This window comes from Lynx canadensis, chromosome C1, assembly GCF_007474595.2.
Source record: "Lynx canadensis isolate LIC74 chromosome C1, mLynCan4.pri.v2, whole genome shotgun sequence".
Lineage (NCBI taxonomy): Eukaryota > Metazoa > Chordata > Mammalia > Carnivora > Felidae > Lynx > Lynx canadensis.
The window spans coordinates 11,796,350-11,822,243 of NC_044310.1; the positions used below are offsets into that span (position 1 = coordinate 11,796,350).

General features: G+C 55.8%; 2 protein-coding genes across 5 annotated transcripts in view; both read left to right on the top strand.

Annotated features, from left to right (window-relative positions):
- The first annotated feature begins 346 nt into the window (after positions 1 to 346).
- On the top strand, positions 347 to 13,551 carry NECAP2 (NECAP endocytosis associated 2). Of its 3 annotated transcripts, none has more exons than XM_030324515.1 (8): positions 347 to 468; positions 3,024 to 3,124; positions 5,389 to 5,493; positions 5,580 to 5,661; positions 6,556 to 6,664; positions 8,655 to 8,832; positions 11,495 to 11,582; positions 12,333 to 13,551. In XM_030324515.1, exons 1-8 carry the CDS (start codon positions 377 to 379, stop codon positions 12,379 to 12,381), a joined length of 804 nt encoding a protein of 267 aa, XP_030180375.1. In that variant the 5' UTR covers positions 347 to 376; the 3' UTR covers positions 12,382 to 13,551. The 3 variants fall into 3 exon arrangements, with proteins under 3 accessions (XP_030180375.1, XP_030180376.1, XP_030180374.1); XM_030324516.1 differs by having other exon boundaries at positions 11,498 to 11,582; XM_030324514.1 differs by lacking the exon at positions 8,655 to 8,832 and having other exon boundaries at positions 11,498 to 11,582.
- A 9,736-nt stretch (positions 13,552 to 23,287) lies between these two features.
- CROCC (ciliary rootlet coiled-coil, rootletin) overlaps positions 23,288 to 25,894 on the top strand; it is a 45,525-nt gene continuing 42,918 nt past the window's right edge. Inside the window, exons 1-3 of one of the 2 annotated variants that reach the window (XM_030325468.1) lie at positions 23,288 to 23,571; positions 24,167 to 24,308; positions 25,465 to 25,619. In XM_030325468.1, the coding sequence (XP_030181328.1) occupies positions 23,512 to 23,571; positions 24,167 to 24,308; positions 25,465 to 25,619 (357 nt within the window). In that variant the 5' untranslated portion in view covers positions 23,288 to 23,511. Of the gene's footprint in view, positions 23,572 to 23,707; positions 24,309 to 25,464; positions 25,620 to 25,894 lie in introns of those variants that run through there. The other variant, XM_030325466.1, reaches the window with a different exon arrangement.

The following is a 25,894-nucleotide window of genomic DNA, read 5'->3' on the forward strand; positions in this document are numbered from 1 at the left end:
AGGCTTCAGGGTGAACTATGTAGGTAGATCCAGCCTGGAATCTCAGCCAGCTGGGCCCACGTGTCAGATGGGGATGCCCCACAACCGGAGGGCTGATTGCAGCTGGGTCTGTACCCAAGTTGTCTCGGCTGCCCATTCGGCCTTGCGGGAGCGGGAAGCCCCCGCCCCGCGCAAGGCTCTTGGACCTCATCGCTTCGGCTCTAGAATCCTTCGGCCGCACGTCTGGAGCCAGAGCGGCCAGCAGAGGGCGCGCGGGAGACAAACGGGCGGAGGACCGCAAGCCGCCGCTCTAGCCTGACCCGGGCCATAGAGTCGCGCCGCTTCCGGCCCCGCTGCTGGGAAGGAGCCGGAAGTCCGGCGGGTTCCGGGCGTCGCGATGGAGGAGGGCGAGTACGAGTCGGTGCTCTGTGTCAAGCCGGAGGTCCACGTCTACCGCATCCCGCCGCGAGCCACCAACCGTGGTTACAGGTGACCGCTCGCCGCCGGCCCGGGCTAACCCCGACTTAACCCCTTCCCCGCCGGCCGACACGCCCACTGGGAAGCCGAGGACGGCCCCGGCGGGTGTAGGGGAGAGGCGGGAGGTAATGCCGCGGCTTCTCCCAGCTCGAGGCCAGAGCAGCAAGAGGGACCCAGACTTTGGGCCGTCTCAGTCCCAAGCACGGGGCTCCCGGCGCGCGGAAGGCGTTAAAGCCGTGTCTAGCCTGTGGGCTGCCGGGTACCCTGAAAGCGGCTGGGAGTGGGGGTTTCACAAGACCTTTTCTTTCAGCGCCAACTGGCCTTGGAGGGAACCTTGAAAAGCCTGAAGGGGGAGGGGTCCTATCTCAGGCGGAAATCCCCAGGGGAAGGAAGGGAGTCGAGAACCGGCCAAAATGACCCGTCCGAGCCGGAAGCGGGGGGCCAAAGCCCGGGGACCCCTCCCTGCCCAGCCCCCTTCTCACGAACCTTAGACCCTGTCACAGCCTGTGGCGGTTGGGAGGAGCCCATCCGCGCGTCTCCGGTGATAAACAGGTGCTTGTAGCGTCAGGAAGGGAACTCAGGACAGTGGGGGGTTGGAAGGAGACTTCCTTTCAAGGCATCCTTTTTTTGTACTGTTCGCATTTTGTTACCATGTTGGGTGCGTTGCCTGTGAAAAGAGGCAGAAGAAAAGATGTACCTGTTACAGACCGCCTGATCTGTGGCTGTTTTGTGCCACTGGGTTGGGGGTGGGGTCGCTCTTGAAGGCCGTGTTTGTTTAAGTTGTTTGGAGATACAGGATTGGCCTGCACCGCGAGAACGGTGGCGCGTCCGCATCTCTGGCCTCTTGTTACTCTCCAGTTGTGTTAATGCGGACTCGTAGCTGATTTTCTAGAGAACAGATTCTTTTCTTGAACACCTACTACATCCGTGATGTAACTTAAAAAGAGTATGAAAGCAACAATAGGAACGATGACAAAAACATTCACTTTCTGTCGTCGGACTGGAGGTGGGACACCAAACCGGGGATGGTCATCGACTGCGATCCCCTTAAGTAGGATGGTTTTGTCCCTCCTGGTCCCCCAGACAGTGAGTCTCCCAAGTGTCGGGGCTGGCTGGTGTGGCGTAGAGGAAACTGGCAGTCCCTGCATTTCATCCTCAGAGCTCTGCTGGGCTTGAATCTAAGGCCTGTGTTGCCCCATTAAGAGGAACCGAAACTGAGTCCGCTGACTTGTGAATTGAGAGTCTGCATTTGTGTGGCCAGAAAACAACCTGTGTGCACGTTATGGTGTCGCTCAAAGGCCTGACTTCTTCTGCTCAGGGACTTCCAAGAAAAGCCTCTTGGAAACACCCAAGGTTCTTGGTATTTGGGGGTTTTACTGAACTGCTTCTTAGAAATAAAATGTGCAGTTACTGCCTTAAAAGTCCCCCAAGAAGGTCCATGATGTCCTGTGGTTCTTCCTGCCTAGGACACCTTTGAGATTGTATTTCTTGAACACCCAGCCCCTTTTCTCACACGGATGGTTGCTCTCCTTTTCTCTTTCTCCTAATGATCACTCCCTCTTTGCCTTTCTTTGAAGATCGTCTCAGTGGTCCCAAATGGTCACTCTGGCCCGTGCAGCCTGGCAGCGTCTTAAACGGCAGACCCAGTAGCTACTTCCTTTACAGAAAGAAAACTGGAGGGATGCCTGGGTGGCTCAGTCGGTTAAGCGCCTGCCTTCAGCTCAGGTCATGATCTCACAGTTCAGTTCGAGTCCCGCATCCAGATCTCTGCTGTCTGCGCGGAACCCACTTCAGACCCCCTGTCCCCTTCTCTCTCTGCCCCTCCCCTACTGGCTTTCTCTCTCTCTCTCTCTCTCCCTCTCCCCCCCCCCAAAAAAATAAACACTTAAAAAAAAAAGAAAGAAAATTGCAAAGTCCTACTTCAGAGAAGTTCTCTGTAGTCTAGAATTGGGGTAGGCAAAGTGCGACTCACTGTGTTTCCAAATGTCTCACAAGCTGAGAATGGTTTTTACATTTTTAAATAGTTGGAGAACATTTAAAGAAAAAAATATTTCTTAATTGAAAATTATATGCGGGGCGCCTGGGTGGCTCAGTCGGTTAAGCGTCCGACTTCAGCTCAGGTCCTGATCTCGAGGTTGGTGAGTTCGATTCCTGCGTCGGGCTCTGCGCTGACAGCCTGGAGCCTGCGTCGGATTCTGTGTCTCCCTTGCTCTCTGCCCCTCCCCTGCACATGCTCTGTTTCTCTCTCTCTCAAAAATAAACATTAAAAAAATTAAAAAAAAATTATACGAGATTCAAATCCTTAGTGTCCATAAAGCTGCACTGAAATACAGTCGCAGTAGAAAACACTCAGTTAAAATACTTAAAGCACCAACATGCTCACGTAGCATCTATGACTGCTTTCACGCTACCACGGCAGCGTGAGTAGTTGTGACAAAGATTGTATGGCCCTTTTCAACCTCTGGTCTAGAGCAAGCAGCCTGGGTGCCCTTTCCATTCCTGTCCCCAGCACTGGAGTGAGGGAGCAGGAGCCTCTAGCAGAGGCTCAATGGTTTTTGTCCCCTTAGGGCCGCGGAGTGGCAGCTGGACCAGCCATCATGGAGTGGCCGGCTGCGGATCACTGCAAAAGGGCAGGTGGCCTACATCAAGCTGGAGGACAGGACCTCAGGTAAAGGCAAGGGAGGCCCTCCTGGGGCTGAGAGGCCGCACCTCCTACTCTGTCAAGGGAGAGGCAGCCCGGCCCAGGCCGGTCCACTCACGGGTCATGGGAACGGATCCTGGAAATCGAAGGACCGACTGTACCTTTAAACTGTCTCCATCCCCCCTGCCCCAGCCTTTAATTGCAGAAACCACTGTCTCCAGGTGTAAAAGGGAGTGCCTGTCAAGCACCTGGTTTTCCTTAAGAAAATACTAATTTGGGAGCTCAAGGAGAGGAGAACTGCAGGTTGGTCCCAAGGAGGAAGCCCCAGAGTTTGCCTTGAAGACGAGCTGGGGGAAGACACACAGCCCTTGGCGGCTGAGCTCTCTGCTGCTTACTCAGGAATTCTGTTTCTCGACTAAATGGTAGCTCCCCAGACTGACCACGCCTATTAACCGAAAGAGCTGGAAAGTGTCCTGCTCAGCTCTTTTCTGGTGAAAGGACGAGCCAAGCTGGGCTGTGTCGGGGTCAGCTGGCAGATGTTACCTTAGGGGAAATCTGGAAGTCCTGTGCCCCTAGTGTCTCTGGGTGAGCTGTGGGGGGCATTGTGGCCTGAAATAGTCCCAGCCCCGAGGGCAGGGATCGGGCACAGCGCCTGCTGGGTCGGGTGCCAGAACGTTCGGTCATTTATTTTTCTAACATATAGAGATTGTTGTTTGTGGGGCAGGACAAAGTGTAAAGAGTCATAGGCAAAATGGGCTGCCTCTTTCAGAACTGTGTCACTTGCGTCTGAGCTCTGAGACCTTGCGCGAGCCATGTGGCCTCTAGTGCCTCGGCCTCCTTTTTGAAATGGGGGTCACCTTAGCTTCTGTTTTCACAAGGCTGTTGGAAATGTGAAGTGAGCACATATTTAGCCAATTGCTTTGTGAACTGCAAGGTGATCCAAAGCGTCGATTTGCTCTGGAGCGTGGAGTTGACGGGTATTGGCGGCAGAGGAGGTTGAGAAGACAGCTGCCATGACTAGGCCAGAGAACTCTGGCTGTGCAGCGTGCTGGGGTGTCCCGGGTGACCTCCCAAGGGATGGCAACACCTGTTTCCTGGGAGCCTTGGGAGCTGACTTCCGGGTGACCGCTGAGTGTAACAGCAACTGCGTAGAGCTGAGCCTCACCCGTAGGAGCCACCCCAGCATGCTCTTGGCTTGGGGTCGCGCCCACTGGGTCCTGGTTGTCTCATTCTGCAGTCATTTTGGGCCAGGGTTTCTCAGCCTCCGTGCTAGTGACATTTAGGCCACGTGAGTGTTGTGGGCTGTTAAGTCAAATTTAAGGTATTTAGCAACATCCCTGGCCTCTGTCTACTAGATGCCAATGGCACCGCCCGCCCCCACCCCCCCCCCCCCCAAGTTGTGAACACCACAAATGACTGCACACATTGCCACGTCTCCCCTGGGGGAAAGGTGAGCAAAATCACCCCTGGTTGAGAATCGCTGCTCTCGGCTGAAGGCACCCAGCTGAGTTCCAGATGCCAGGGACCCAACTAGGGGGTCAGAGAAATTATCAAGAAGCTGCAGACTTCAGGGACACTGATTTCGGTTCACTTCAGCCTTGATGGCAGTCACCTCTGAACCAGCAGTCAGTTGTAAATCCTGGGTCGAGTACTGAACCTGTGAACGGAGGTCGGCACCTGTGGAGATGACGCAGGTCCAGAATGTCCCCAAAGGTGTGTGCTGTGCTGGGGCCTGGAGAGCCAGAGGGACAGGGGACGCATTTCACCAGGGCTCCTTTTAAGACCAGTGGCCCCTTTGTCCTGGCTGCTTCAGATCCTTCCGTGAGTGCCCAAACCCTCTTTCCCCTGGGTCCACCAGCCCGTCTGCAGTCCTGCCTCGGAAAGCTTGTGCTCTACCTGGGGGCTTGCCTGCTCCCGGGCCCTCGAGTGCAGACAAGTAACGTTACAGGTGAGGCGGGTGGACTCTAGCCCGCTCCCGCGAGAATGGGCTTTAGGTTTTAAGAGAAGCCAGAAACCTGGATTATTTTACATGTAGTTTGATTTTGAAAAGTTTGGCAGTTAAGTTAAAAATGTTAAAACTGGGCCGTGTCTGACCTCTAAGCCCCCTCTGACTTAAACCTTTCCTTACTTATGTCTCTTGTGTCTGCCGGTCCCGGGTCCCGTTAGAATAGATTGGATTTGAACTCGAGAGTAAGGTTTGCCTACCTGCCTTTTAGGGAAAGGGGCCCAGTGGTGGGATAGAAATGTCAGGCTGGAAGGGGGCTCGAGGCTCACCTCCCTTGTGTTTCCAGGGGAGCTCTTTGCTCAGGCCCCGGTGGATCAGTTTCCTGGCACGGCCGTGGAGAGCGTGACGGATTCCAGCAGGTACTTCGTTATCCGCATCGAAGATGGAAACGGTGCGTGCAGGGCTGGGTAGTTCCCCCCACTGAGAAAGGTTTCCTCTGCCTCTGGCAAGTGGGATTAATCCTGCGTTGTCCCCCAGGGCGCCGGGCGTTTATTGGAATTGGCTTCGGGGACCGCGGCGACGCCTTTGACTTCAATGTCGCGTTGCAGGACCATTTCAAGTGAGTGGTTGCAGGACACACGTGCTCACGCCTCCTCCCTTCTTTCCTGGACAGGATGGCCTCCCAGCTTAGGATACCCCGGTGGTTGTGTGGGATTCGTCTCCTGGCGGCGCCCCGGGGGAACCCGCTGCTCCTGTGGGGCAGGCTGCCTTCTCTGCTTTCGAGCCGTCTCCTTTTCCCAGGGTCAGCCGGCCCAGCCTCTGGGATGCCATTCCTCTTCCCATACCAGGCACCAGAGGTGCCAGAGTCCGTGCAAGGCTCACGTGGCCTTGCTGAGCCAGTTCCCCCAGGTACGATAAGTGGCGCGATCCTCGGCCACCTACCAGATGTCCTGGGAGTCCTTTCTAAAGCTAGAAGACGGGACAGGAAGGACTGTGCCCCTGCCACCTGCAGGCCCCCACCTCTGGCTGCTGGCACGTTGGAAAGAGTGCCGCCACTCACGTGGGCACCCCCGGCACTTCCCTGACGTGTCCCTGGGTGGCTGCTGGATGGGTATCAGATGGCGGGTGGGGGACCTTGGTGTTGCTCTCTACCGCCTGGGCATCTGTCTTGTCTCACCAGCTACCTTAAGAGTCGTTGGGCGCGGCGTGTGGATACGTAGTCTTAGTTCTCACGCCAAGTGCTGGGGAGGAAAGGGCCAGGTTCTCAGATTTCCTAAAGACAGGTGTCAGGACCGTCTTGTACGTAAATGAGCTCACCGAATGTTCATAGCAGTCATTAAGACACATAGGATCGTCATCCCATTTTGCTGATGAGGTAACGGATGTGCGCGCGGCTGCTTATGTGACAAGAGTCAGGATTTGAATTCAGGTCCAAGTAGCAAGCCCACGTGTGCTCTTTCTAAGCAGGGCACCTGGTCTCATTGTCACGCTTTTCTTCCTGTTCTCTCCCCAGGTGGGTGAAACAGCAGTGTGAATTTGCAAAACAAGCCCAGAACCCCGACCTGGGCCCCAAGTTGGACCTAGGCTTCAAAGAGGGCCAGACCATCAAGCTCAACATCGCGGTGAGTCCCACCCTCACTTGGCTTTGTTGGCAGGCACCCAAGCCCGGCCCAGAGCCCACCCCTCTTTTCCCATAATTCAGTTCCATCAGTTGAGCCGATACTTGTTGAGCAGCTCCCTTGTGCCAGGTACTGGGCCGTGGGTGGGCGAGAGGGCTCAGCTGTCGTGGAGCTCAAAGTTCAGCGGAGATGGACGAGACGAACAGCGATCACAACCTGGCAGGGGAGGGGTCGTGCTCAGTGCCATGAGCTCCTAGAGGAGGGGCACGCAGCCTAGAGCTTGGGGAAGCCAGGAAGGCTTTTTGGAAGAAGCCAGAGCCTTCTGCTCTGGGCAGAAGGGCGCTGAGGTGGATGCCGGGAGTCACGGGCAGCTCCTGCCAGTGGCGGTGTCCTGACACCCCGTGTCTTCGTCCTAAGCTGCCCGGCACCTGGGGGGTGTCCCCTTGCTAGCTCCTGTTGAGAATGGGAAAAGATAGTGCTGGGCTGGGTGGCCAAGGCTTGGGCCTCACCCGGCTACAGGGAGGGGGGTTGGAGTGATTTGGGGGAACCAAGGACCAGATGGAAATGTTTTTTGAAGAAACTTTGTAACCCTAAAATAATGCTCTTCCTTTTTACTTACACTGTCTCTTTCTCCTCTTTTCTGCTTCATGATGGTGATGATTTGGGACGCTTGAAGTTGGCCAGCTGGCCCTTAAGAGAAAATACCGGTCATATCCAGTGGACTGGTTGGGATGTGATTCCTCTCTTGCTGGGAGGGGACTAGCATTTAATGAGCATCAGCTGTGTGCCAGGTAGTGTTCTTAGGCACTTACATGACTCAAACGTTCTCCCGTTTTACAGACGAGGAAGTTGAGGCTTAGCGAGATTAAGGAACTTGCCCAGGTCATAGAGCTGCAAATAACCAGCACAGCTGGACTCCCAGCCAGGGCTGTGAGGCTTCTGACTTCAGGGCTATGGTTTTAGCATTGGATTAAGCTGTTGCTCCCCTTGTAAGGTGGGGACTGTGTCTTCATCCTTGTAACTAGCACTGGTTTCTGGCTCACGTTGGGACTCAGGTTTTGGGGATTTTTTAAGGTCTTACTGAAGTATGATATGCGCACAGAAAAGCACACACGTTATAAATGTAGAAGGCGGTGAATTTGTGAAAACCAAACGTGCCCACCCAAACGAGCCCCAGATCAAGAAGCAGAGATTATCAGCACTCGGAAGCCCCTCCCCTGCTCCCGTCCACAGGCTAGAGTAGCTACTGTCCTGACGTTGGACGCCCTAGATTTTGTTTGTGCCTTTTATGAATGAATCCTCCGCTTTGTGCTCTTGTGTGTGTAACCCCTTGATGCAGTGTAGCGTTTGTGAGAGCCTCCGTTTGGTGCACGTAACTTGTCTGTTGTCACTGTGGTGGCGTATTTCGTGATGCGAATGTGCCCCGGTGTTAGCGTTCAACCGGAGCGCTTGCCAGTTTGGAGCTTTCACAGATGGTGCGGCTGTGAACGTCCAAGTGCATGTGAGAACGCATTCCTGGGAGGTCTGTTTCCAGGAGGGGAATTGCTGGGTCATCCGTTGGCGTGCTCGGCTTTATAGATTCTTTGAAGCTGTCTTTCCAAGGAGTTTTCCCAGTTTGTGCTTCCACCAGCAGTGTGGGAATGTTCTGGTTGTTCCCTATCCTTGTTGGTACTTGACAGCCTACATTTTAGCCGTTCTGGTGGGCGTGTACTGGCACAGCACTAGTTTTCATTTGTGGTGTTGATTTGTATTTCTCTGATGATTAATGAAGCCAGTGCCGAGTCTTAAAATGAAACGTATTTGGGAATAGCTCCAGAATTGTGCCGCATTGAGTACTGTTCGTAACAGTGAGAGTGCTGGACAGCTCTTGACCGTCTTGTGGTTATACAGACATTTGGGGCTTGGGGGCCGCCGTGGCCCTCCCTGTGGGGTTTTCCAGTGGGAGTGGGACCCCAGCAGAGCTGACTGGCTTGCATTCCTCTCCTCTCTTTAGAACATGAAGAAGAAGGAAGGAGCGGCTGGGACTCCCCGAGCCCGGCCCGCCAGCACAGGGGGCTTGAGCCTGCTTCCCCCGCCTCCAGGGGGCAAAACCTCCACCCTGATCCCCCCTCCTGGGGAGCAGCTGTCTGCGGGGGGGTCCCTCGGCCAGACAGCAGTTGCTCCCAGTTCAGGTCAGTGCTCCGGAGTGCTTGTTGCTGAACCTGCCCTGTGGGTTCCTCTCCCCACCCCGGTGGCTGGGGCTCCGTGGCGTGTTCCCTCCTGCACTCACACTGGTCCGTCATCCGGTACCTGTATGTGACAAACTAGAAGGTGATCCTGCCCAGACTGGGTAAGGGCTTCCTCTGTTCTCTGATGCCCACCACTAACCCCCTCGGTGCCTCTGTCTGCCCCTGATAGGGCAGGGACTGAAACTTGTTCATGGCTGTGAAATCACCCACACGTGCGTTCTTGGCTCTCAGAGGCTGCTCAGTGTTTGTCGAGTGGGTGGGTGATGGAGACATGGTCTGCTCATGTCGACTACTCATATCTAGTAGGAGAGAGGAGTCATGGACACAAAGACCAAATGTATGGGTCCACATACTACCAGCCAGCATGGTGTGGGGAGGCTTCACGCAAAAGGTGGAATTGAACTGGGCCTTTAAGGAAAGAGATTGGGGCAGGGGAATGATGCTTGGCGTCGCAGAGAGAGACAAGAGTGTGAATGGGGCTCAGGTTTTTGGTTTTTTTTTTTTTTCAATTAATTAATTTTGAGAGAGAGTACACATGAGAGAATAGGGAAGGGGCAGGGAGAGGGGGAGAGAGAATCCTAAGCAGGCTCCACATGTCAACACAGAGCCCAACACAGGGCTCCATCCCACGAACCGTGAGATCATGACCTGAGCTGAAATCAAGAGTCAGACACTCAAGGGACTGAACCACCCAGGTGGCCAAGGCTCAGAGTTTTAAACATCTGGTGTATTTAAGGTTATGGATGTAGCATAAGTCTGCCAAGGTGAGTGGTGGGAAATAAAATTGGGGATTTAGTTTGGAGCACGCTCCTCGTAAGGCCCTTGGGGTGCTGGGAAACTGAGAGGTAACTCCCCCAGCACACTATGCTGGTGCTTGTTCTGAGGTGTAAGGAACGGCTTTTGGAGACCCTGGGATTCCAGAGGTTTGTGCCCATTACCAGCTGCTGATAATGCCGGGGAGCTAGCCCATTTCCTTGGCCTCCCCACCCTCCCTGCCCAGCCTAGCTGGATGCTCCTGGCCTTCCCCAGGCTGGGTGATTGTCACCAGCCCACTTTCTCCATGCAGATCTCACCAGGTTCTGGCAGGGGGCAGGATCTAGGCAGGAGTCCTGCTTTCGTTCTCTCTTAGGGGTGTGGACGTTGGCTTCCCTGTCTGGAGGTCGGGCTTCCAACCTCAGCCCTGTGGGGGATTCCCAGCCCAGGAGTGGGCAGGAGTAGCAGTCAGTGAGCCCCGGCCCCGACACCTGGAACTATCCTTTTAGCACCGTATAGGACCACCTACCTTGGCATCATCACCAGGGACAGGGGCAGGAACGTCTATGTTCTTAGTGTTGTGTGCTCGCTGAGGTCTGAGAGCCAGTCTTAGGCCTTTCCTCAGTTGCTGGTGCGTTTTTAACAGCTGATACAGAATATGTATATGTGCCAGGCGCAGGCGGGGTTTCAGGTCCTGGGGATACTCCCAAGTACAGCCGCTGCTCTCAAGGGCTGTGCTCTAATGCGCCAGACTGGCAATTAGCATGTCTCCAGATGAAATGGTGTCAGCACCCCACCCCCACCCTGGGTGGCTTAGTTGGTTAAGTGTCTTGAGCTCAGTCAGCTCAGGTCTTGATCCCAGGGTCATGAGTTCAAGCCCTGAGTTGGGCTCCGTGCTGGGTGTGGTGGAGCCCACTTAACAAAACCAAACAAAACACAGACCAGTTCTGTGAAGTCAGCACTGTTGTTGTCTCCGTTTGAGAGATAAGGGAACTGAGACCTGAGGAATGTGCATGAAGTCACACGGTTGGTCCCGGCCTATCTTCCCCCAGGGACTGTGATGGGGTTTGAAAGATAGTGCACTTTAAAGCACTGCTTAAGCACTTGGCCAGCTGTAAAACTAAACACTTGAAGGCCCTGGTTTTATCTGATCTCCCAGCCCAGAGCAGATGAGACGTAGCAAATTGGTGGGAAGGCAGAGGGTAGCAGGCTCAGGGCCTTTGGAAGGGGCGGTTAGCCCTGGGAGAGGTGCCAGAAACGCACAGAAACAGCCCCTGCGGCCCCATTGTGCCCCCTCCCTGGATGAAAAGGTACACACGGATAGCAGCTTCTGTGGCTTCTTCTCGAAGGCTCTCCCCAAACCCTAACCTGTTTGGGTCCCAGCACTTGCCACTTGTCCGGAGCATAACTTTTTCATTCGGTTGATCCAGACACTGGACTGAGGGCTTTACGTGAAGACGGGCTTGCAGCTTTGGTGGGCATTCTCCGCTCAGGAAGCCAGGGCAGGAGATGGTAAATTTTAAACAGATGGCCAACGTCAGCCGTTGGAAACAAGGTCAGCTTCAGGTAGGGATGATAGGTGAGGTGTGATTCCTCCTCACTGCACCCTCCCCTCCACCTCGTACGTGGCTTTCCACTCTTCTCCAGGAGCCCTCAAGGCCTCATGAGCTGATGGCGGAAATGTGGCAGCTCGCTGGGTCTGGTTGCCCCAGAGCAGGTCTCCGTGTGTCTTTCTCAGGCACCTGGAGTCATGAGGCTGATTTCTCAGGGTCACTGAGACCACCCAAAAGAGCGATCCCTGACGTGTGTCTCCTTTTCTCTCCTCCCTGCCCATCGGATGTGGGGACGTCAGTAGGAGGTGCCACCATGTCCTGGCCACAACCCAAGCCTGCCACCGCCGCCACCGCCGACATCTGGGGAGACTTTACCAAATCCACAGGGTGAGGAGGGTCACATTTTTGTGGTGGGACTGGGGCCGGGGCTGCTTCTCGAGAAATCTGGGATCGGCCCAGGTGTTTTTGTTGTGGTGTTCAGAGCAGCAGCTCTCGCTCGCACATTCTCAGGCCGGCCGGAGGGCAGAGTCCCAAGTGCCTCCTTTGGGTGGCACACTTCTCTCCGTGAAGGCTTTTCGCTGCCTTCTACTGCTGGGCGACCTGGGGCTACCCTTTGCGACTCTCTCCGGTCTCGTCCTCACTAGGAGCTCCCCCTTCCTCCTCCGCTCCCGTCCTCATGGGACCTCCGAGGCAAGGTCTCTTGCCTTCTTCGCCTCGATAAAATTTCAAGCCTTGCCTTGGAGTCGAGGTGAAGAGATGCTCCAAACTTAAATGTATTCTGCGGACGTTATACGGGCTGCAGGACAGGACTCGGCACGTGCTTTCTGTAACGGACCAGATAGCAATTAGTATAGACTCTGCAGACGTTATGGTCTCAGTTTTGCTTTTGTAGCTCAAGAGCAGCCATAGACGATGTGTCCGTGAATGTGCGTGGCTGTGCAGCAGTGACCTTTTATTTACAGAAACAGGCAGAGGACTAGATTTGGTCCCTGGGCTGTAGTTTGCTGACCCCTGCTCTAGAACATTCGGGGACCAGCTTCCTGGAGCTCTTTCTGCCCAGAGAGAAGCCACATTTTATCGACTTTATATTTTCAAACATCTGAACTCTCCCACCCCTCCCTTTTTTTCCTTTTACAGGTCGACTTCCAGCCAGACTCAACCAGGCACAGGCTGGGTCCAGTTCTGATCTGAGCGCACCCCTCTTCTTCCTCGTACAACTTCTGGAAAGGAGCCGCCTCACCTGGGCCAAAGGAAGGAGGACGGAGCTCTCCGCGGCCAGCCTCTGTCTGGAGCATGACCCTCTCCTCCTCGTCTTGACGTTCTTAACAGACTGGCATGTTCGCAGTGAATTGGCACATGTCACACTTCCCTGGGACTCAGGTGTGCCACCAGAACGCAGGAGGAGAAAAACTCCGGCATCCCCTTCTCTGTTCTCTTGACATGAGAGACTCCGAGACTGCTGCTTCCATCACAGTGACCCGTATTAAACACAAGCCCCCAAAGCAAAAGAAGGGGTTGAGTGTGCTGCCTGGACTCAGATCGGCCCTTCTCAGTGGTTACAAGTGTCACATGACCAGCGTCCAGAAGGAGGGCTTTGTGCACTCCCATTGGCTGGAGCCACTTCATTCAAGGTGCCTTCAGAGGGGGGATTCCTTCCTGATTACTGGCAGGTTTATAGGCTGCAGCTTGAACAGATAATCAGGAGGGGAATCAGGAGTATTAACCAGCTTTTAAAACCTTTTTTAAGATTTGCTTTGCTAACGTGCTGATCTGCACTAACGCGCCCTTGCAAAAGGGACTCCTCCTGCAAAAGGCCCCGGCAGGGGCCTCTGAAAGCATTCCACGGCGTCGGCCGCAGGAACCGCGCTGAGCTTCAGAAAACGGTGTTCGTCCTGGCCAAGTGGCCTGGTTGCCGGGTCCTCCGGGCCCGGTAGGCAGTGCGGGGCTGAGGCAGGCCTCGCTGGAAGCCAGGCGGAAGAGTGTTTGAGCAGGAACGTTGGAGCTGTTCTCACGGAGGTGGGGGTTCGGCCTTCCTGTCCGCCGCCAGGTGGTTTCTGAAGTGCCTTGTCTGCAGACAACCTCTTAACTTTCTTTTCTCCTTCAGAGACTGTACATGACAGATAGAAGGGAGTTCTGCGTGAACTGGAAGTCTAGGGTTGCCTGTAGTACTGGTCTGTAAGAAATGATTTTATCTGAGCACACCTCTAAATTTGCTTTTATCGACATACTTTACCTCTTAATCGAAAGATCTGTTTTTTGGAGGGTCAAGACGATGAGATGAAAAAGGTGTTGGCCTTTTTTGTGGGACCAGATTCCCTAAGATAAAGAAAGAAATATTTTTGCGTCTGTCAACGTACGTCAAAGATGAACAGGTTTTCGGCAGCACGGCCACCAAACCATCCGGGATGCCACAGCTAGACTCAGCCACCTCTCACCACTGGTCACGTGTCCAGATCAAAGTCTGATGTCAAGGTGTCAGATTAGCCACAATGAGAGAATTCCATCCTCTTGCCCTAAGGAAACCAGTAACTCCTCTCCCGTGCGCCTAGAAAGGCACAGTCTTTTTGGCATTCTGGGATGTTTGGGCTCCTTGCCTTGTAAGGTGGGAGGGGGGCCCCTGCCTCCCACCGAGACCTCACCGTGGAAGCATCTCCCGAGATGGTAAGGGTGTACGGGCACGCGGAGGCCAAAAAGAAAAGGCCATGGCACTTCCCGTGCCTGAGGGTTTGGTAGGAAAGCTGCAGATTTTGTTGTTGTTGATGGAAAGAAACAGCTGCTCTGGCTAATAAACCAGGTAAGGGGGGGGGGGGGCATAGAAAATTAGAATTGAGGGTCCTGTGCCCTTTGAGTAAGAGTAAGGAATTCGCATCAAAGGAATCTCAGAACTTTGGGTCTCTCTTACGTCCCATCTGTTTTCTTCCGAAGCATCTGGTGGCTGGAAGGGAGGAAGCTTACACTTGAAAGAACCCTTGAGTTGGAAGTACCTCCCCTTGGAGGTGGGCGCTTGGGTTCTGGAGGTGGACCTTGGCTTTGGAGCTAGTCTCCCTCCTGGTTAGGTGTGTGACCACGGGCTCCTTCCTTACCCCAGGTGTCACTCAGAGGAGACATAGAAGCATTAGGAGGCGCCCATCTCATAGTTTGGCCTTAATGACCTTTGCCGAGAATCAGATAACTTGCCCGGAACCATTACTCATAACAGGGGTGGCGAGGACGCTGGCGAAGCAGCCATCAAGGATCTAACCTGAAAAACACCTTGACAGATCTGTGGCGGGTAGGGGTGGGGCGAGAAACAGTTTGGTGTTCTCCCATCGCCTACTGGAATCCTGGCTGGAGAAAACCTGCTATAGGGCCAGGGTCCCCGGGGAAAACCCCCAGTACCAAACCAGGCATCTCTTCAATTAGACGCCTGGCCAGGGCTTCCAAATTGGTTGGGGGTGGGGAACGTCATGCCTGGGCTCTACTCTGCGGAGCTGGGGGATCTGAATGCCCGGACCCACAAAGGTGGCCCCCATGATTACCCCCACCAGGCGTGCACACCTCGCGTAATCCCCTCCTTTGACGTAGGCCAGACCCGTTTCTTCCAAGCAATACAATAAGGCAAAGGTGACGAGATGTTGCTTCTGTGCTTAAGTCACAGAACATGACAACATCTGACTTGGCTGAGATCCCGTCTCACTGGCTTTAGAGAAACAAGTAGCCACGTGTGTGCTGCCCTCGTCAGAGGGTCGAAGAGGCAAGGAACTGAGGGCAGCCCCTGGCTGACAGCTAACAGGAGACCAGAGCTCCTGGTCCGACAAGTCTGCAAGAAACAGAGCGCTTGCCCAAACTACGTGAGCTAGGAATCTGGTCCTTCCCCAGTTGGTCATTTAGATGAGCCCCAGCCCTGGCCAAACCTTGACTGCAGAGGACCCGGTGAAGCTGGGCTCAGACTCTGGACCCAGAGCAGCTGAGCCAGTAAATGTCTTAAGCTGTTAAATTTGTGGTAATCCTATCAATGCAGCAATAGAGAACTAATATTAAGAAGTGAGCAAAGTGTGTTTGAAGTGGGAGTCTCGGGGGCGCCTGGGTGGCTCCGACTTCGGCTCAGGTCATGATCTCATGGGTCCTGAGTTCAAGCTCTGCATCAGGCTCTGTGCTGACAGCTCAGAGCCTGGAGTCTGCTTCAGATACTGTGTCTCCCTCTCTCTCTGCCCCTCCCTGCTTGCGCTTGCTCACTCTCTCTCTCTCTCTCTCAAAAATAAACATTAAAATAAATAACACACCTTAATAAGATACCCAGCGGATCCAATTAATCAGAACGCCTGTCCTCTACGCCTCCTGGTCAATGTGGTTTTGCTGACGGTGGTCAGAGTCCAACCCAGCCTAGCACCGGGATTTGGCAGGCATTTGGCCCTAGCAACCCTGGGGTGGTAATTCCAGTCAGTCACTTGTTTTTCAGTTACCTGAATTGCAGATTTAGAGCCCTCTGCAGTGAGCAGGTGAGGCCCTGGCACAATTCCCTTCCGGTGGCTGGTCTTGGGGTCACTGGGCTGAGCACCATCTAGGTATAGGGCCGGGAGAGTGGGCAGCAGCTCTGGGGATTCAAATGACCACGGGCCGGGCTGAACTGAGCAGAGTCCCTGGTTCGGCACAGAAGGGGACCCGGCCTCTTCACAGAGAGGGGAGCCAGAGGCCTCCTGCGGAGGCCGGGGTAAGTATGTGATTGCCCGCAGCAGGCTCCTATGGGCTCTGGGGGTAAGAGGGTCAGGAGAGAGTCGCTGTGTTTGCTGTCCCTCCCAAAGTCTCACATGAGGTAGCGTGGTATAGGGGAAAGAACATGAGATTGAAAGGCACTGAACTCCCTGGTGCGTATCCTTGGGCAAGTGACTGTACCTCTCTGAGTGTCCTGTTTCTTTATCTGTAAAATAGAAACAACCCTAGGACCTGCTTTGCAGCCTAGATCCTGTTCAGAGGGGACCGAGGATGAAGTGAGAGAATCTAAGAGGAAGCAGGCAGCGCAGTGTGGTATGCAGCCAGTGTAGGCTGCCTCCGGGGTGCAGGTACTGGTAACCAAGGGAGGCCTGGTGGAGGCAACGGGCAGGTCGGCTGGAGGGAGGGGCAGCGATCGGGAACCAGCGAACCAGCGAACCCAGACCCTGGTGCTTGAGGAGCACTCTGGACGGAGGGCTCTGCAGGGATGGGATCGGGAGTGGACTGGGGAGTCCATGAGCCTGTCAGGGCCTGGTAGGAACCCAGCAAGTCTGGGGAGTGCAGACAGGGTGACAGAGATCTGTACCATCCTGGGGCACCTGGGGCCAGCTGTGCTTACTGGCGGAGGTCAGCCACCCCTTGGGAAATTGTGCCCTTCTCCCAATTTTGCAGCTCCTCCTCCCCTTCCCCAGACTCTAGGGATTGACCCAAACCTTTCTTGACCAATAGCTCTCAGCCTTGGCCCAGGTTATGGCCTCTCCCCCCCCCCCCCAGTTTTCATTTATTTTGGAGATGGGGGAGAGGCAGAGAGCGAGAATCCCAAGCAGGCTCCACACTGTCAGCATAGAGCCTGTCATGGGGTTCGAACTCATGAACCATGAGATCGTGACCTGAGCCTTAATCAAGAATCAGATGCTTAACTGACTGAAACGCCCAGGCGCCCCAGGCTGCAGCCTTGCCTGTGCCACCCCAGGTTGGCAGAGCCTGAAGGCCACGTTCGCAGCCTCAAGTGTGGGTTCTCAGATGTAAAACCCAGGCTCTTCTTCGACAAAGATGAAACTCCCATTCACCCCTTCCTACCCATCTATACCCAGCCATAGGCCTTCTTTTCTTTCTGGGTATTTTCTATTTTCCAAATATAAAATTAAACATGCTTTTTCAGACAAAGCACGCCCCCCTCGCAGCCCTAGAGATTTCAGACCTGCTTCCTCCTTTGAAAATGGATGATTTGATTCAGTGCTTTGGAGAACAGAGGGAGATTGAGGCCCAGTGGGCGGACAGAATCTAACTTCTTGTTACAATAGAAATGACCTATCACTGTTTACTTTCCAAAGCATGATTTCCTCAGCGCCTGGCTGGCTCAGTCCATGGAGGGAGCATGCGACTGTTGATCCTGGGTTTGTCTGCTCAGCTCCACGTTGGGTATAGACATTACTTTTTAAAAAGGGGGTGGGGAGCGCCTGGGTGGCTCAGTCCTTTGAGCATCTGACTTCGGCTCAGGCCAGGATCTCATGGTTTGTGTGTGTGACCCTGCCTCGTGCTCTGTGCTGACAGTGAGGAGCCTGGAGCCTGCTTCACGTCCTGGGTCTCCTGCTCTCCCTGCCTCTCCCCCACTCATGCTCTGTCTCTCTCTTAAAAATAAACCTTAAAAAAATTTTTTTAGGGGCGCCTGCGTGGCTCAGTGGGTTAAGCATCTGACTTCAGCTCAGGTCATGATCTCCAAGTCCGTGGGTTCGAGCCCCGCGTCGGGCTCTGTGCTGACAGCTCGGAGCCTGGAACCTGCTTCGGATTCTGTCTTCCTCTCTGCCCCTCCCCTGCTCACACTCTGTCTGTCTCTCTCTCTCAAAAATAAACACACACACACAAATTTTTTTTTTTTAATGTTTTAAAGAAAAAGGGCATCTATCTATCTCTCTATTATAATCTATAAAAAACATAGTTTCCTCTATGGGCTGATCCCTATCCCATTTGGGAAAGGCATATGATTTTGTGAGAAGTGGGCGGCAGATGGGTTTCCACCATTTCACAGATGAACAAACTGAGGCCAGAATGCCTCAGGCACGATTAGCAAGACAATCAGAAAATGTTCTCCTGCCTGTGGAGTCAGCGAAGCCTCAGTACAATTACCGGGGGCTCCAAGGTGCGGGCGGACAGGGCAGGGAATGCCCCCTCAGTCTGGTGGGGCGATGGGCGGAGGCCAGAGCTTAAGAGTTTTAGACCTTTAAGTCGTGGCCAGTGAACACCAGCGAGACCGCGGCGGGCTCCGCAGCTGGGAGTGGGCTCCGATTCCGCTCTGCCACCTTGCAGCTTCGCGACCTTGACTTGCTTCTTCTACAGCTTCCCGTTACGCAAAAGGAGCCAAGAATCCCCGCTGGCCGGGTCGTCAGGAACAGTCAATGCGACTCAAGCCAGCGCCCGCCGCCGGCAAGCGCTCCACAGACCGAGCGCGCGGCACCCTTTGTGCCGCCGCCGCGCCCGGGCCCAGGGACGCGCCTTCCTCCGCGGCCCCGGCGGGAACGCGGGCGGGGCGGGCGCTGACGCCGTTCCCGCCCCCGGAACCGCCCCCGGGCCTGCCCCGGCCCCGCCCCGCCCGGCCCGTTCGGCGGCGGCGGCGGCGGTGGCGGTGGCGGCGCGCGAAGGTAGGAGGCCGCGGGCGCGCGCTGCGGCGGGCGGAGGCCGCGAGGCTGAGGTGGCGGCGCGCGCGGGCGGGAAGGCGGGCGCGCGCCAGGGGGCGGGCCGGAGCCGGCGTCCCCGGGCCCTGGGGAAACCCCGCGCCCTCGCCGCGTTCCCGCACCCCCTGGCAGTGCACGCGCCCTGTCTGTCCCCGGCTCCAAGCCCTGCCGGGACCCTGGGGGCCAGGGGCCGGGCGCGGCGGCGGCGGCGGCGGCGGCGGCGGCGGCGGCGGCGGCCTGCGGGGCTCGGCGTTCTGAGGCCCCGAGGGGCGCCCCCGTCCCGGGTCCCGTCGTTCCGCCGGCCGGGCCGCCGCGGGAGGCCCTTCCCGACCGTCGCCACTAACAGCAGCTCCCGGGCTGCGGCTTCCTGTGGGCCCAGCAGCGTCCCTGCCCTCCTCGCGCGGGAGGGCGTTTCACCCTCGCTGCGATCGGCAAAGCGCAAAGTAGCCCCATTTTACCGATAAGGAAACCGAGGCCCGGAGCGGTCAATAGGGTTGCCCACGATGGCACAGCCTGTGCAGGGATTTGGGCCCTCCTTGGGTTTCTCAACATGGGGCCTGGGGTTGGCGTATTCCCAACGGGTTCGCTCCGGATTTTAATGCAAACCCGAGAGGCCGGCTCCCCCTGGGGCTGGGACGTGTCTGGGAGCTTGGGACACCGTGGGGGAGGGCCCATGAGGGTACCTTTCTGTTTTTCATCCGAGATTTGCTATTTTCCTTAGCTGAGCTCACAGCAGGTGCTTAATAAACAAACAAGTCCTGTGTTAGCAGCAGACCCGAGGCTGTATAGCCAGGCCGGTGGGCTCCTTAGTCAGAAGCAGGGTTCAGGAAAGACCTCAGGAGTCGGAACCCCTGGATCTTGAGGGTTTGCCTGACTTCGCTCAGGGAGAGGACTCCCCCAGGCTTTCTCTCAAGCCCTTGGACACTAGGCACCCTTCCCACTCAGTCCCATGTTGGGGACACTGTCGGGTTTTTACCCTGAGCTCCAGGGACACAGCAGGTGCTGGGTATGTGTTCCCTGGGGTCCGCCTGGAATTCCAGTCTGAGGGTGACATCATATGGCCAGGACTTGCCCTATGTGACCCCCCACCAAAGTTCAGGGGAACTGTTTCTTTTTCAAATTTTTTCATTTAGTTTCCTGTATTATTGTTTCTTTGCGTGCATGCATGCATGCATGCATGCATGCATTCATTCATTCAACAGCTGTTCATGGAGCTCAGGGCCTTAGGCACTGCGGAGGTAGCAGTGAACAAGGCCGGCTTGATCCCTGTCCTTGGAGGAGATAGACCACATACACGTTAGAGAAAATGGTGAATGACTACCGGCAGGGACCACTTTAGCTTCGTGTCAGGATTAGCCCTTTCAGAAGGTGATATTTTTGAGGCAAGATCTGGCTGACAAGCAGTAGTCAGTCATGTAAAAGAGGGATTGCAGGCAGGGAAAATGGCAGGTGCAACGGTCCTGAGGTGGGAGCATGCCTGATACGTATGGCTGAGACTCAAGAAAGCCAGCGTGGCTGGAGTGGAATGAGCAGGGGCAAGAGAGAAGGGGATGATGAGGGGGGAGAAGTGGACCAGGGCCCTGCGGCAGGACCTTGAATTTTGTTATTTAATTTTGAGTGTGATAGGAAGCCGTGTGTGTGTGTTGGGGGAGGGGTGGGATTGAACAGAAGAGGGATGTGGTCTCTACTGTGTGAGAATTGGCTGGAATTGGGGCGCTGGGTGGCTCGATCTGCTGAGCATCCGACCCTTGATTTCGGCTCAGGTCATGATCTCTCGGTTTGTGAGTTCCAGCCCTGCATTGGGCTCTATGCTGATGGTTGGGAGCCTGCTTGAGATTCTCTTTCTCTTCCTCTCTCTCTCTCCCCTGCTCTCTTGTGCTCGCTTGCTCTCTCTCAAAAATAAATAAATAAACTTAAAGAAAAAGAATAGACTGGAATGGAGGGACGAGAGGAGAGGCAGGGAGACCCAGTGCAGGCAAAAAGGTGGCAGTGGCTTATGTGACACACGTCAGAGACCTAGGCTGGTGGCTGGCAATAGTACGTGCTACATAATGGTAGCCATTGCTGTTATCGTTCAAAACTTTGGAACCAGGCCTGCCTGGGTCTCACGTGTGGCTTCAGCTGTTCCTACTGGGTAACTTTGAGCAAGTTATTTAACTTCGCTGAGCCTTAGTCTTGTCGTGGCATGCTGCCGTGTACCAGGCAACAAGGTTCTAGACTGGGTCCTGGGACGAGCCAATAATATCAGTGGTGGTAATGATAACGCTAATAAGACCCAACACTATCCACTATTTAACAGCGTGTGTCATCATTAGGGTGATACTAGCTGACGTGACAGCAAAACTCTGAAATCTCAGAGGCTTAACAGGAGTTTATTTCTCATTCATGAAAAGTCCTGTTGGGTGTTTGGCTTTCCCCATGGTGTTTGGCTTTCTCCGTGGTGACCCACAGACCCAGACCCTTCCAGCACGTGGCTCTGGCATCCCCTAGGGCCTCAGCACGATTGCCTTCCCTTTGGCGGACAAGGAAGGAGACAAGCATTTCCTCATGAGAGATACTTCATGGGCCAGGTCTGCGTTCTTTTTATCTTAATTCTCCTGGCCGGAATGTGATCACATGGCCGTAGCTGACTGCAAGGGAGTCCCATTTCCGGAGAAGAATCGGAAATGCGTTTTGCTCAACACACGGAAGCGTCTGCCACACCGTATCCAAGCGCACAGCTAAGCGTGGATCACCTCGTTGAAGCCTCATGATAGAAGCAGGTGCCATTATCACCCCATTTTACAGACAAGGAAACTGAGGCTCCGAGAGGCAAAGTCACTGCTCAGCTCGCACAGCTGGCGGGGAGGCATAGCCCAGATTGGAGTTGGATGCCGAAGCTATAACATCCAGACTTTTCTATGAGGAATTCATTGTTTTGAGAATTGGAAGGTGTGGACATTGGAGAACGACACGTACACACAGGATTTAGATGTGATTTCTTGGGATCTAGAGAACCCAGTCACACTCTAGGGGGAGAACTCTGGGCAGAGGCGACCTCCAGTGCCCAGGGTTCTGGCATCCTGCTCCCTTCTCCTCATCCCTTAGGGCACTGGCTAGGGGGAAGGCACAGAATAATTCCGTTCAGTTCATCAAGCACATCTGGGGCCCCCTCTCTGCCAAGCCGGGCAAGCAGGGGCAGAGATCCTGGCCTAGGGGTGTCTGTGGCCTGCCCCCTGCTCTGGTTCTGGGTGTGCAGCCTCTGGAGGGGATTTCTGGAGGGTGTCTGGAGGTGGGAAAACGGGAGTCCCAGAGTTTGGTAGCGACAGCTCTCTGCCCCTGGCCAAGTTCACTTTTGCCTAAATTTGGCCTTGGTGGCCACAGCAACTCGGTGGCACTTATCTTTTGGCCTGGCGTGCCCTGTTTCCTGGTTTTCCATTTGCAGAACAGATCTCCTAGTTGAGGGCGAGGGGTCCAGCCTGACTGATGTGCATTTCTGCAGTACCTGCTGCATTCCTGGGTCTGACCTAGACACAGGGGCAGAGTCTTCAAGGGAAAATGCCTGGCCTTTGGGCACTTATTGGGAGGCTGCCTGGGCCAAGTGGCATGAGCTTTGGGCTTCCCACTTCCCTGTGGCGGGTCACTTTGAACAGGTAAGAGCCCTAAGTTCTCTAAGCCTTGGTTTTCTCATCGGGAAATGGGTTGAGTTGAGGATTTAATGAGATAATGCGAATATGACTCCTGTGGGACATGGCGTGTAGAGCGGAGGGCACCCTGAGGCCGAGGGGCCCATAGGTAGCAGGAGTGATGCTCATGCAAACAGGACCCACCACTGCCATCTCCTTGCTGGCTACGTGCCCGATGTGGTTCTAACCTCCTTCTACTTTTCAACCCACCCGATCCTCAGTGACTCTGCGTGGTAGGTCTTTCAGTCCCGTTTTAGAGATGAGGAAACTGAGGTCCAGAGAGGTACCTTGTCCAAAGTCATACTGCCAACGAGAGGCAGAGCTGGGACTCCCAAGTGACCCCAGATCTGCCGCTCAGTCCGGAGTTTCGGGCCCAATTGCAGCAGGCAGCTTCCTCGCCACAGGGCAGGAACCGTGGGAGGTGGTGGGTGGACCTCTGGCCGTGGGGCACAGGGACTGTACATTTGGGATTTTCAAAGGAATGAAATCGATATTTATCAAATACTTAGTATGAGCCGGAGTCACACACTCTTTGTGCACACCCCAGTTTTTTGTTTAAATTCCCAGACAACTCCATGAGATCGATGCCGATATTATCTGCATCTTACAAGAGGACAGTGAGGCTCAGAGAGGCAAAGTTCCTTTCCCAGAGGCACACAGCCTGTGTGTGGGGGGGGGGGGGGGGGGGGGGAGGAGAGGGGAATGGAGGCAAAGGGGTGTGGGTGATTCCACAGCCTGCGATCTTTGCCCCGAACCCGATGTGGGAAAACGTCATCCCAGCACCCTTTGAATACATTCTTAGCAAGTCACGTGACCCCCATCTGGGTCAGCAAAGGAGGTCTCAAAAGACTAGCCTTTCCCGCCTCCTGATGCTGACCCCGCCCCCTAGGCTTGGAGGGCTCTAGGACCCAGCAGCTGGGGAGGGTGGACTGTGTGTGTGTGTGTGTGTGTGTGTGTGTGTGTGTGTGTGTTGGGGGGGTCCCCTCATCTTCAGGTCCCTCCTCCTCCCTCTCTCCAGCCTTTCCCTTTCTCCCCCACCTCTTCCCCCTTTCCTCCCCTCCCCCTCTTCATCCCTCCCCTTTCTTCTCTTCCCTCCCCTCTTCTCCTTCCCCAGCCCCTCCCCCTCCCTCACCCCTCCCACCTCGGTGGTCACATGGGGGGCACCGCCGGATTTAAGCCTAATCTGCCCTGTGCTCAGCACAGCGGTCTGGCTGTGGGGTGGGAGAGCTGAGCTAGTCTCTGGGGCCCTGGAGAAGGGCCTGGAGGGGGGTGCCCACAGCTCCCCCCTCCATGAGCTTGGGGCTGGAGGAATCGGTGGAGGCCCAGCTGGCACTGGAGACGGTTATCCAGGTGGGTCCTGAGGACTGTGCCCACCCTGTCCGGGGCAGGGGAGCATGGGTCTAGCAGGAATGGATGAGTGGTAGGTACATCTTGGGGTCATGGGGTGGGAGGGGTGGGTGGGAGGGTGCACGGGGGCCCCAGCTTGCAACTCCCAGCCGGACTGGGGGTACAGAGGTGCTCAGAGCAAAACTGCTTTGGCCCCCTTATCCCAGGGCCCTGTGGGAAAAGGGGATCCCTGCTCCCAGATTTAAGGGTTGAGGTGACATCTGCTAGCACAGTGGAATCCTCTGGGATTGGAGGGTTGGAGCTGGACTGGAACCCCCAGCCCTGTGCTGCCCCGATGGGTTTTGTGAGCGAGCCATGCGGTTTGGTTCGCTTCTCTGGCCCTCCATGGGGCCTCCTTCCCGGGGCAGGAGGCACTGAAGCGTGCCCTCCCGTGGGGCGTTTTTCCATTGTAGCTCCCAGGCTTCCCTCCGCATGGGGGCTTCCTGAGGGTCTCACGGGCCCCCACATCTTGGGCAGCAGGACTTTGTTCCTCTCCCATCCAGGCCAGGGAGACCAGGGCCCCCAGTCCCCTTCACACTCTCTCTCTCCCCCCCCACAGACCCTGGAGAGCAGCGTCCTGAGGGCAGGCCGGGAGAAGGGCCTGAGCGAGCAGGACCCTGCCCAGGACTCTCAGCTCGCCTGCCTACCTGCCCGCATCAGGGAGATCATCACCCGCAACCTCTCCCAGCCTGAGAACCAAGGTGCCGCTCTTCATTCGCCCCCACAGACACTGCCTGCACCTCACCCCTTCTCACATCCCCCTCTTCCACGGCCGTAATGACAGGAGTGACCGCAGCTTCCATTTCTCAAATACTCACTGTGAGGCGGGCACAACCCTGTGATGGAGGGACCCATTTTACAGATGGGGAAATGGAGGCTCAGAGGTATAGTTTGCCCAGAGTCGTTCTCCATGTGACGCTGCGAGACAGTGGGGATGAGCACCCCCACCCGCAGCTCACAGCAGAGACTTAGACCCAAATACCACGTTCTCTCCCAGGGAAGGTGTGAGCTTGGCCGAACCCCAGATTACAGGGGGAGGGCAGCTCAGTTTAGCTCAGGGCTCTGCAGAAGTCCCAGGGATGGTCCTGTCCATTCCCCAGCAGGGCAGAGAGGCTGATGGGCCCCTGTTCCTCCTGCTGGGTGCCGTCCACAACCTCCTGTGTGGTTTGAGAGTCTGGGAAGGGCACACTCAGTTACAGCTGGCGTGTGGGCAGCTCTCCTTGGTGGTGATTCTGGGGCTCCGCCACAGTCCTTGTCCAACCTCTTTGGGACGACCAGGGGTGTTGGGGCCCCTGGGAGCCCCAGGCAAGGAGAGACTTAGAGAACCCTCACCTCAGGCTGAAAGAGCCTGGAGACCTGTGGCGTGTGTCCAGTTCTCCTGGGATGGAAGGGGAGCCCACAGGGCGGGGGACACTTCGACTTCTCCCTTTTTCCCCCTCTTCCTCTTCCTCCTCCTCCTCCCAACATGACCTATACTATCTGAAGCCCTGGCTTCAGAGGTTACATGAAGCCCTTCCCTTAAGTGAGGTCTTCCTGGTCTCCTGTTTACCAATTCCACCCAGGTTACAGATCAGCAAAACTGAGGCCCAGAGAAGAGTTCTGGGCCCGCTGGGGCCACCCTTCGGCGGTGTCTGGGTCCGCTCTGAGTCTAGCCCTAGGCCTGTCTCTTTGCCCACCTTCCTGTTCTTATCTCTGTTTGCGTGCTCTGGTGCTGACGTCCTCTCTCAGGGGCCCAGTCCCTCTTCCTGCCTCCAGTGATGTTTGTAGAGCACCTATCGTGGGAGGGTGTCCTCCTGGACCCGGGGGGGCGGGGGGGGGGGGGAGGAAGCCAACCATGTGCCTGCTGTCCCTCTCCAGCCCCGCTGCCGGCCGCGGAGATGGCATCAGTGCTGTCGCTGCAGGAGGAAAACCAGCTGCTGCAGCAGGAACTGTCCCGCGTGGAGGACCTGCTGGCCCAGAGCCGGGCGGAGCGTGACGAGCTGGCCATCAAGTACAACGCGGTCAGCGAGAGGGTGGGTGCTGCCTGGGGGCCGAGAGCTGGGTCGCCGTGCTCCCCTGATGCAAGGGCAGGGAGACAGCCAGGCCAGGCCTGTGCCCCGGGCCGAAGGTGGGCCTGGGGTCCGGCTGGGCCAGATGTGGATTGTGGCCCTGCCGACGCGAGTGGCCTCGAGAAAATCACTGTGATCTCCCAGTTTGTTTTCTGTCTTGGGGAGGCTAGTATGATGTGGGCTTGAGAGTACCTGTCACCAGGGGTGACACCGGGGGTGGGAGCACAGAGAGTAAGACC

Excerpts from the sequence above, each read along its gene's own strand:
- NECAP2 (XM_030324514.1), top strand. The coding sequence starts at position 377 with ATGGAGGAGGGCGAGTACGAGTCGGTGCTCTGTGTCAAGCCGGAGGTC. Across the intron at positions 469-3,023 it reads GCCACCAACCGTGGTTACAG|GGCCGCGGAGTGGCAGCTGG; the intron begins GTGACCGCTCGC and ends TTGTCCCCTTAG. Across the intron at positions 3,125-5,388 it reads GCTGGAGGACAGGACCTCAG|GGGAGCTCTTTGCTCAGGCC; the intron begins GTAAAGGCAAGG and ends TTGTGTTTCCAG.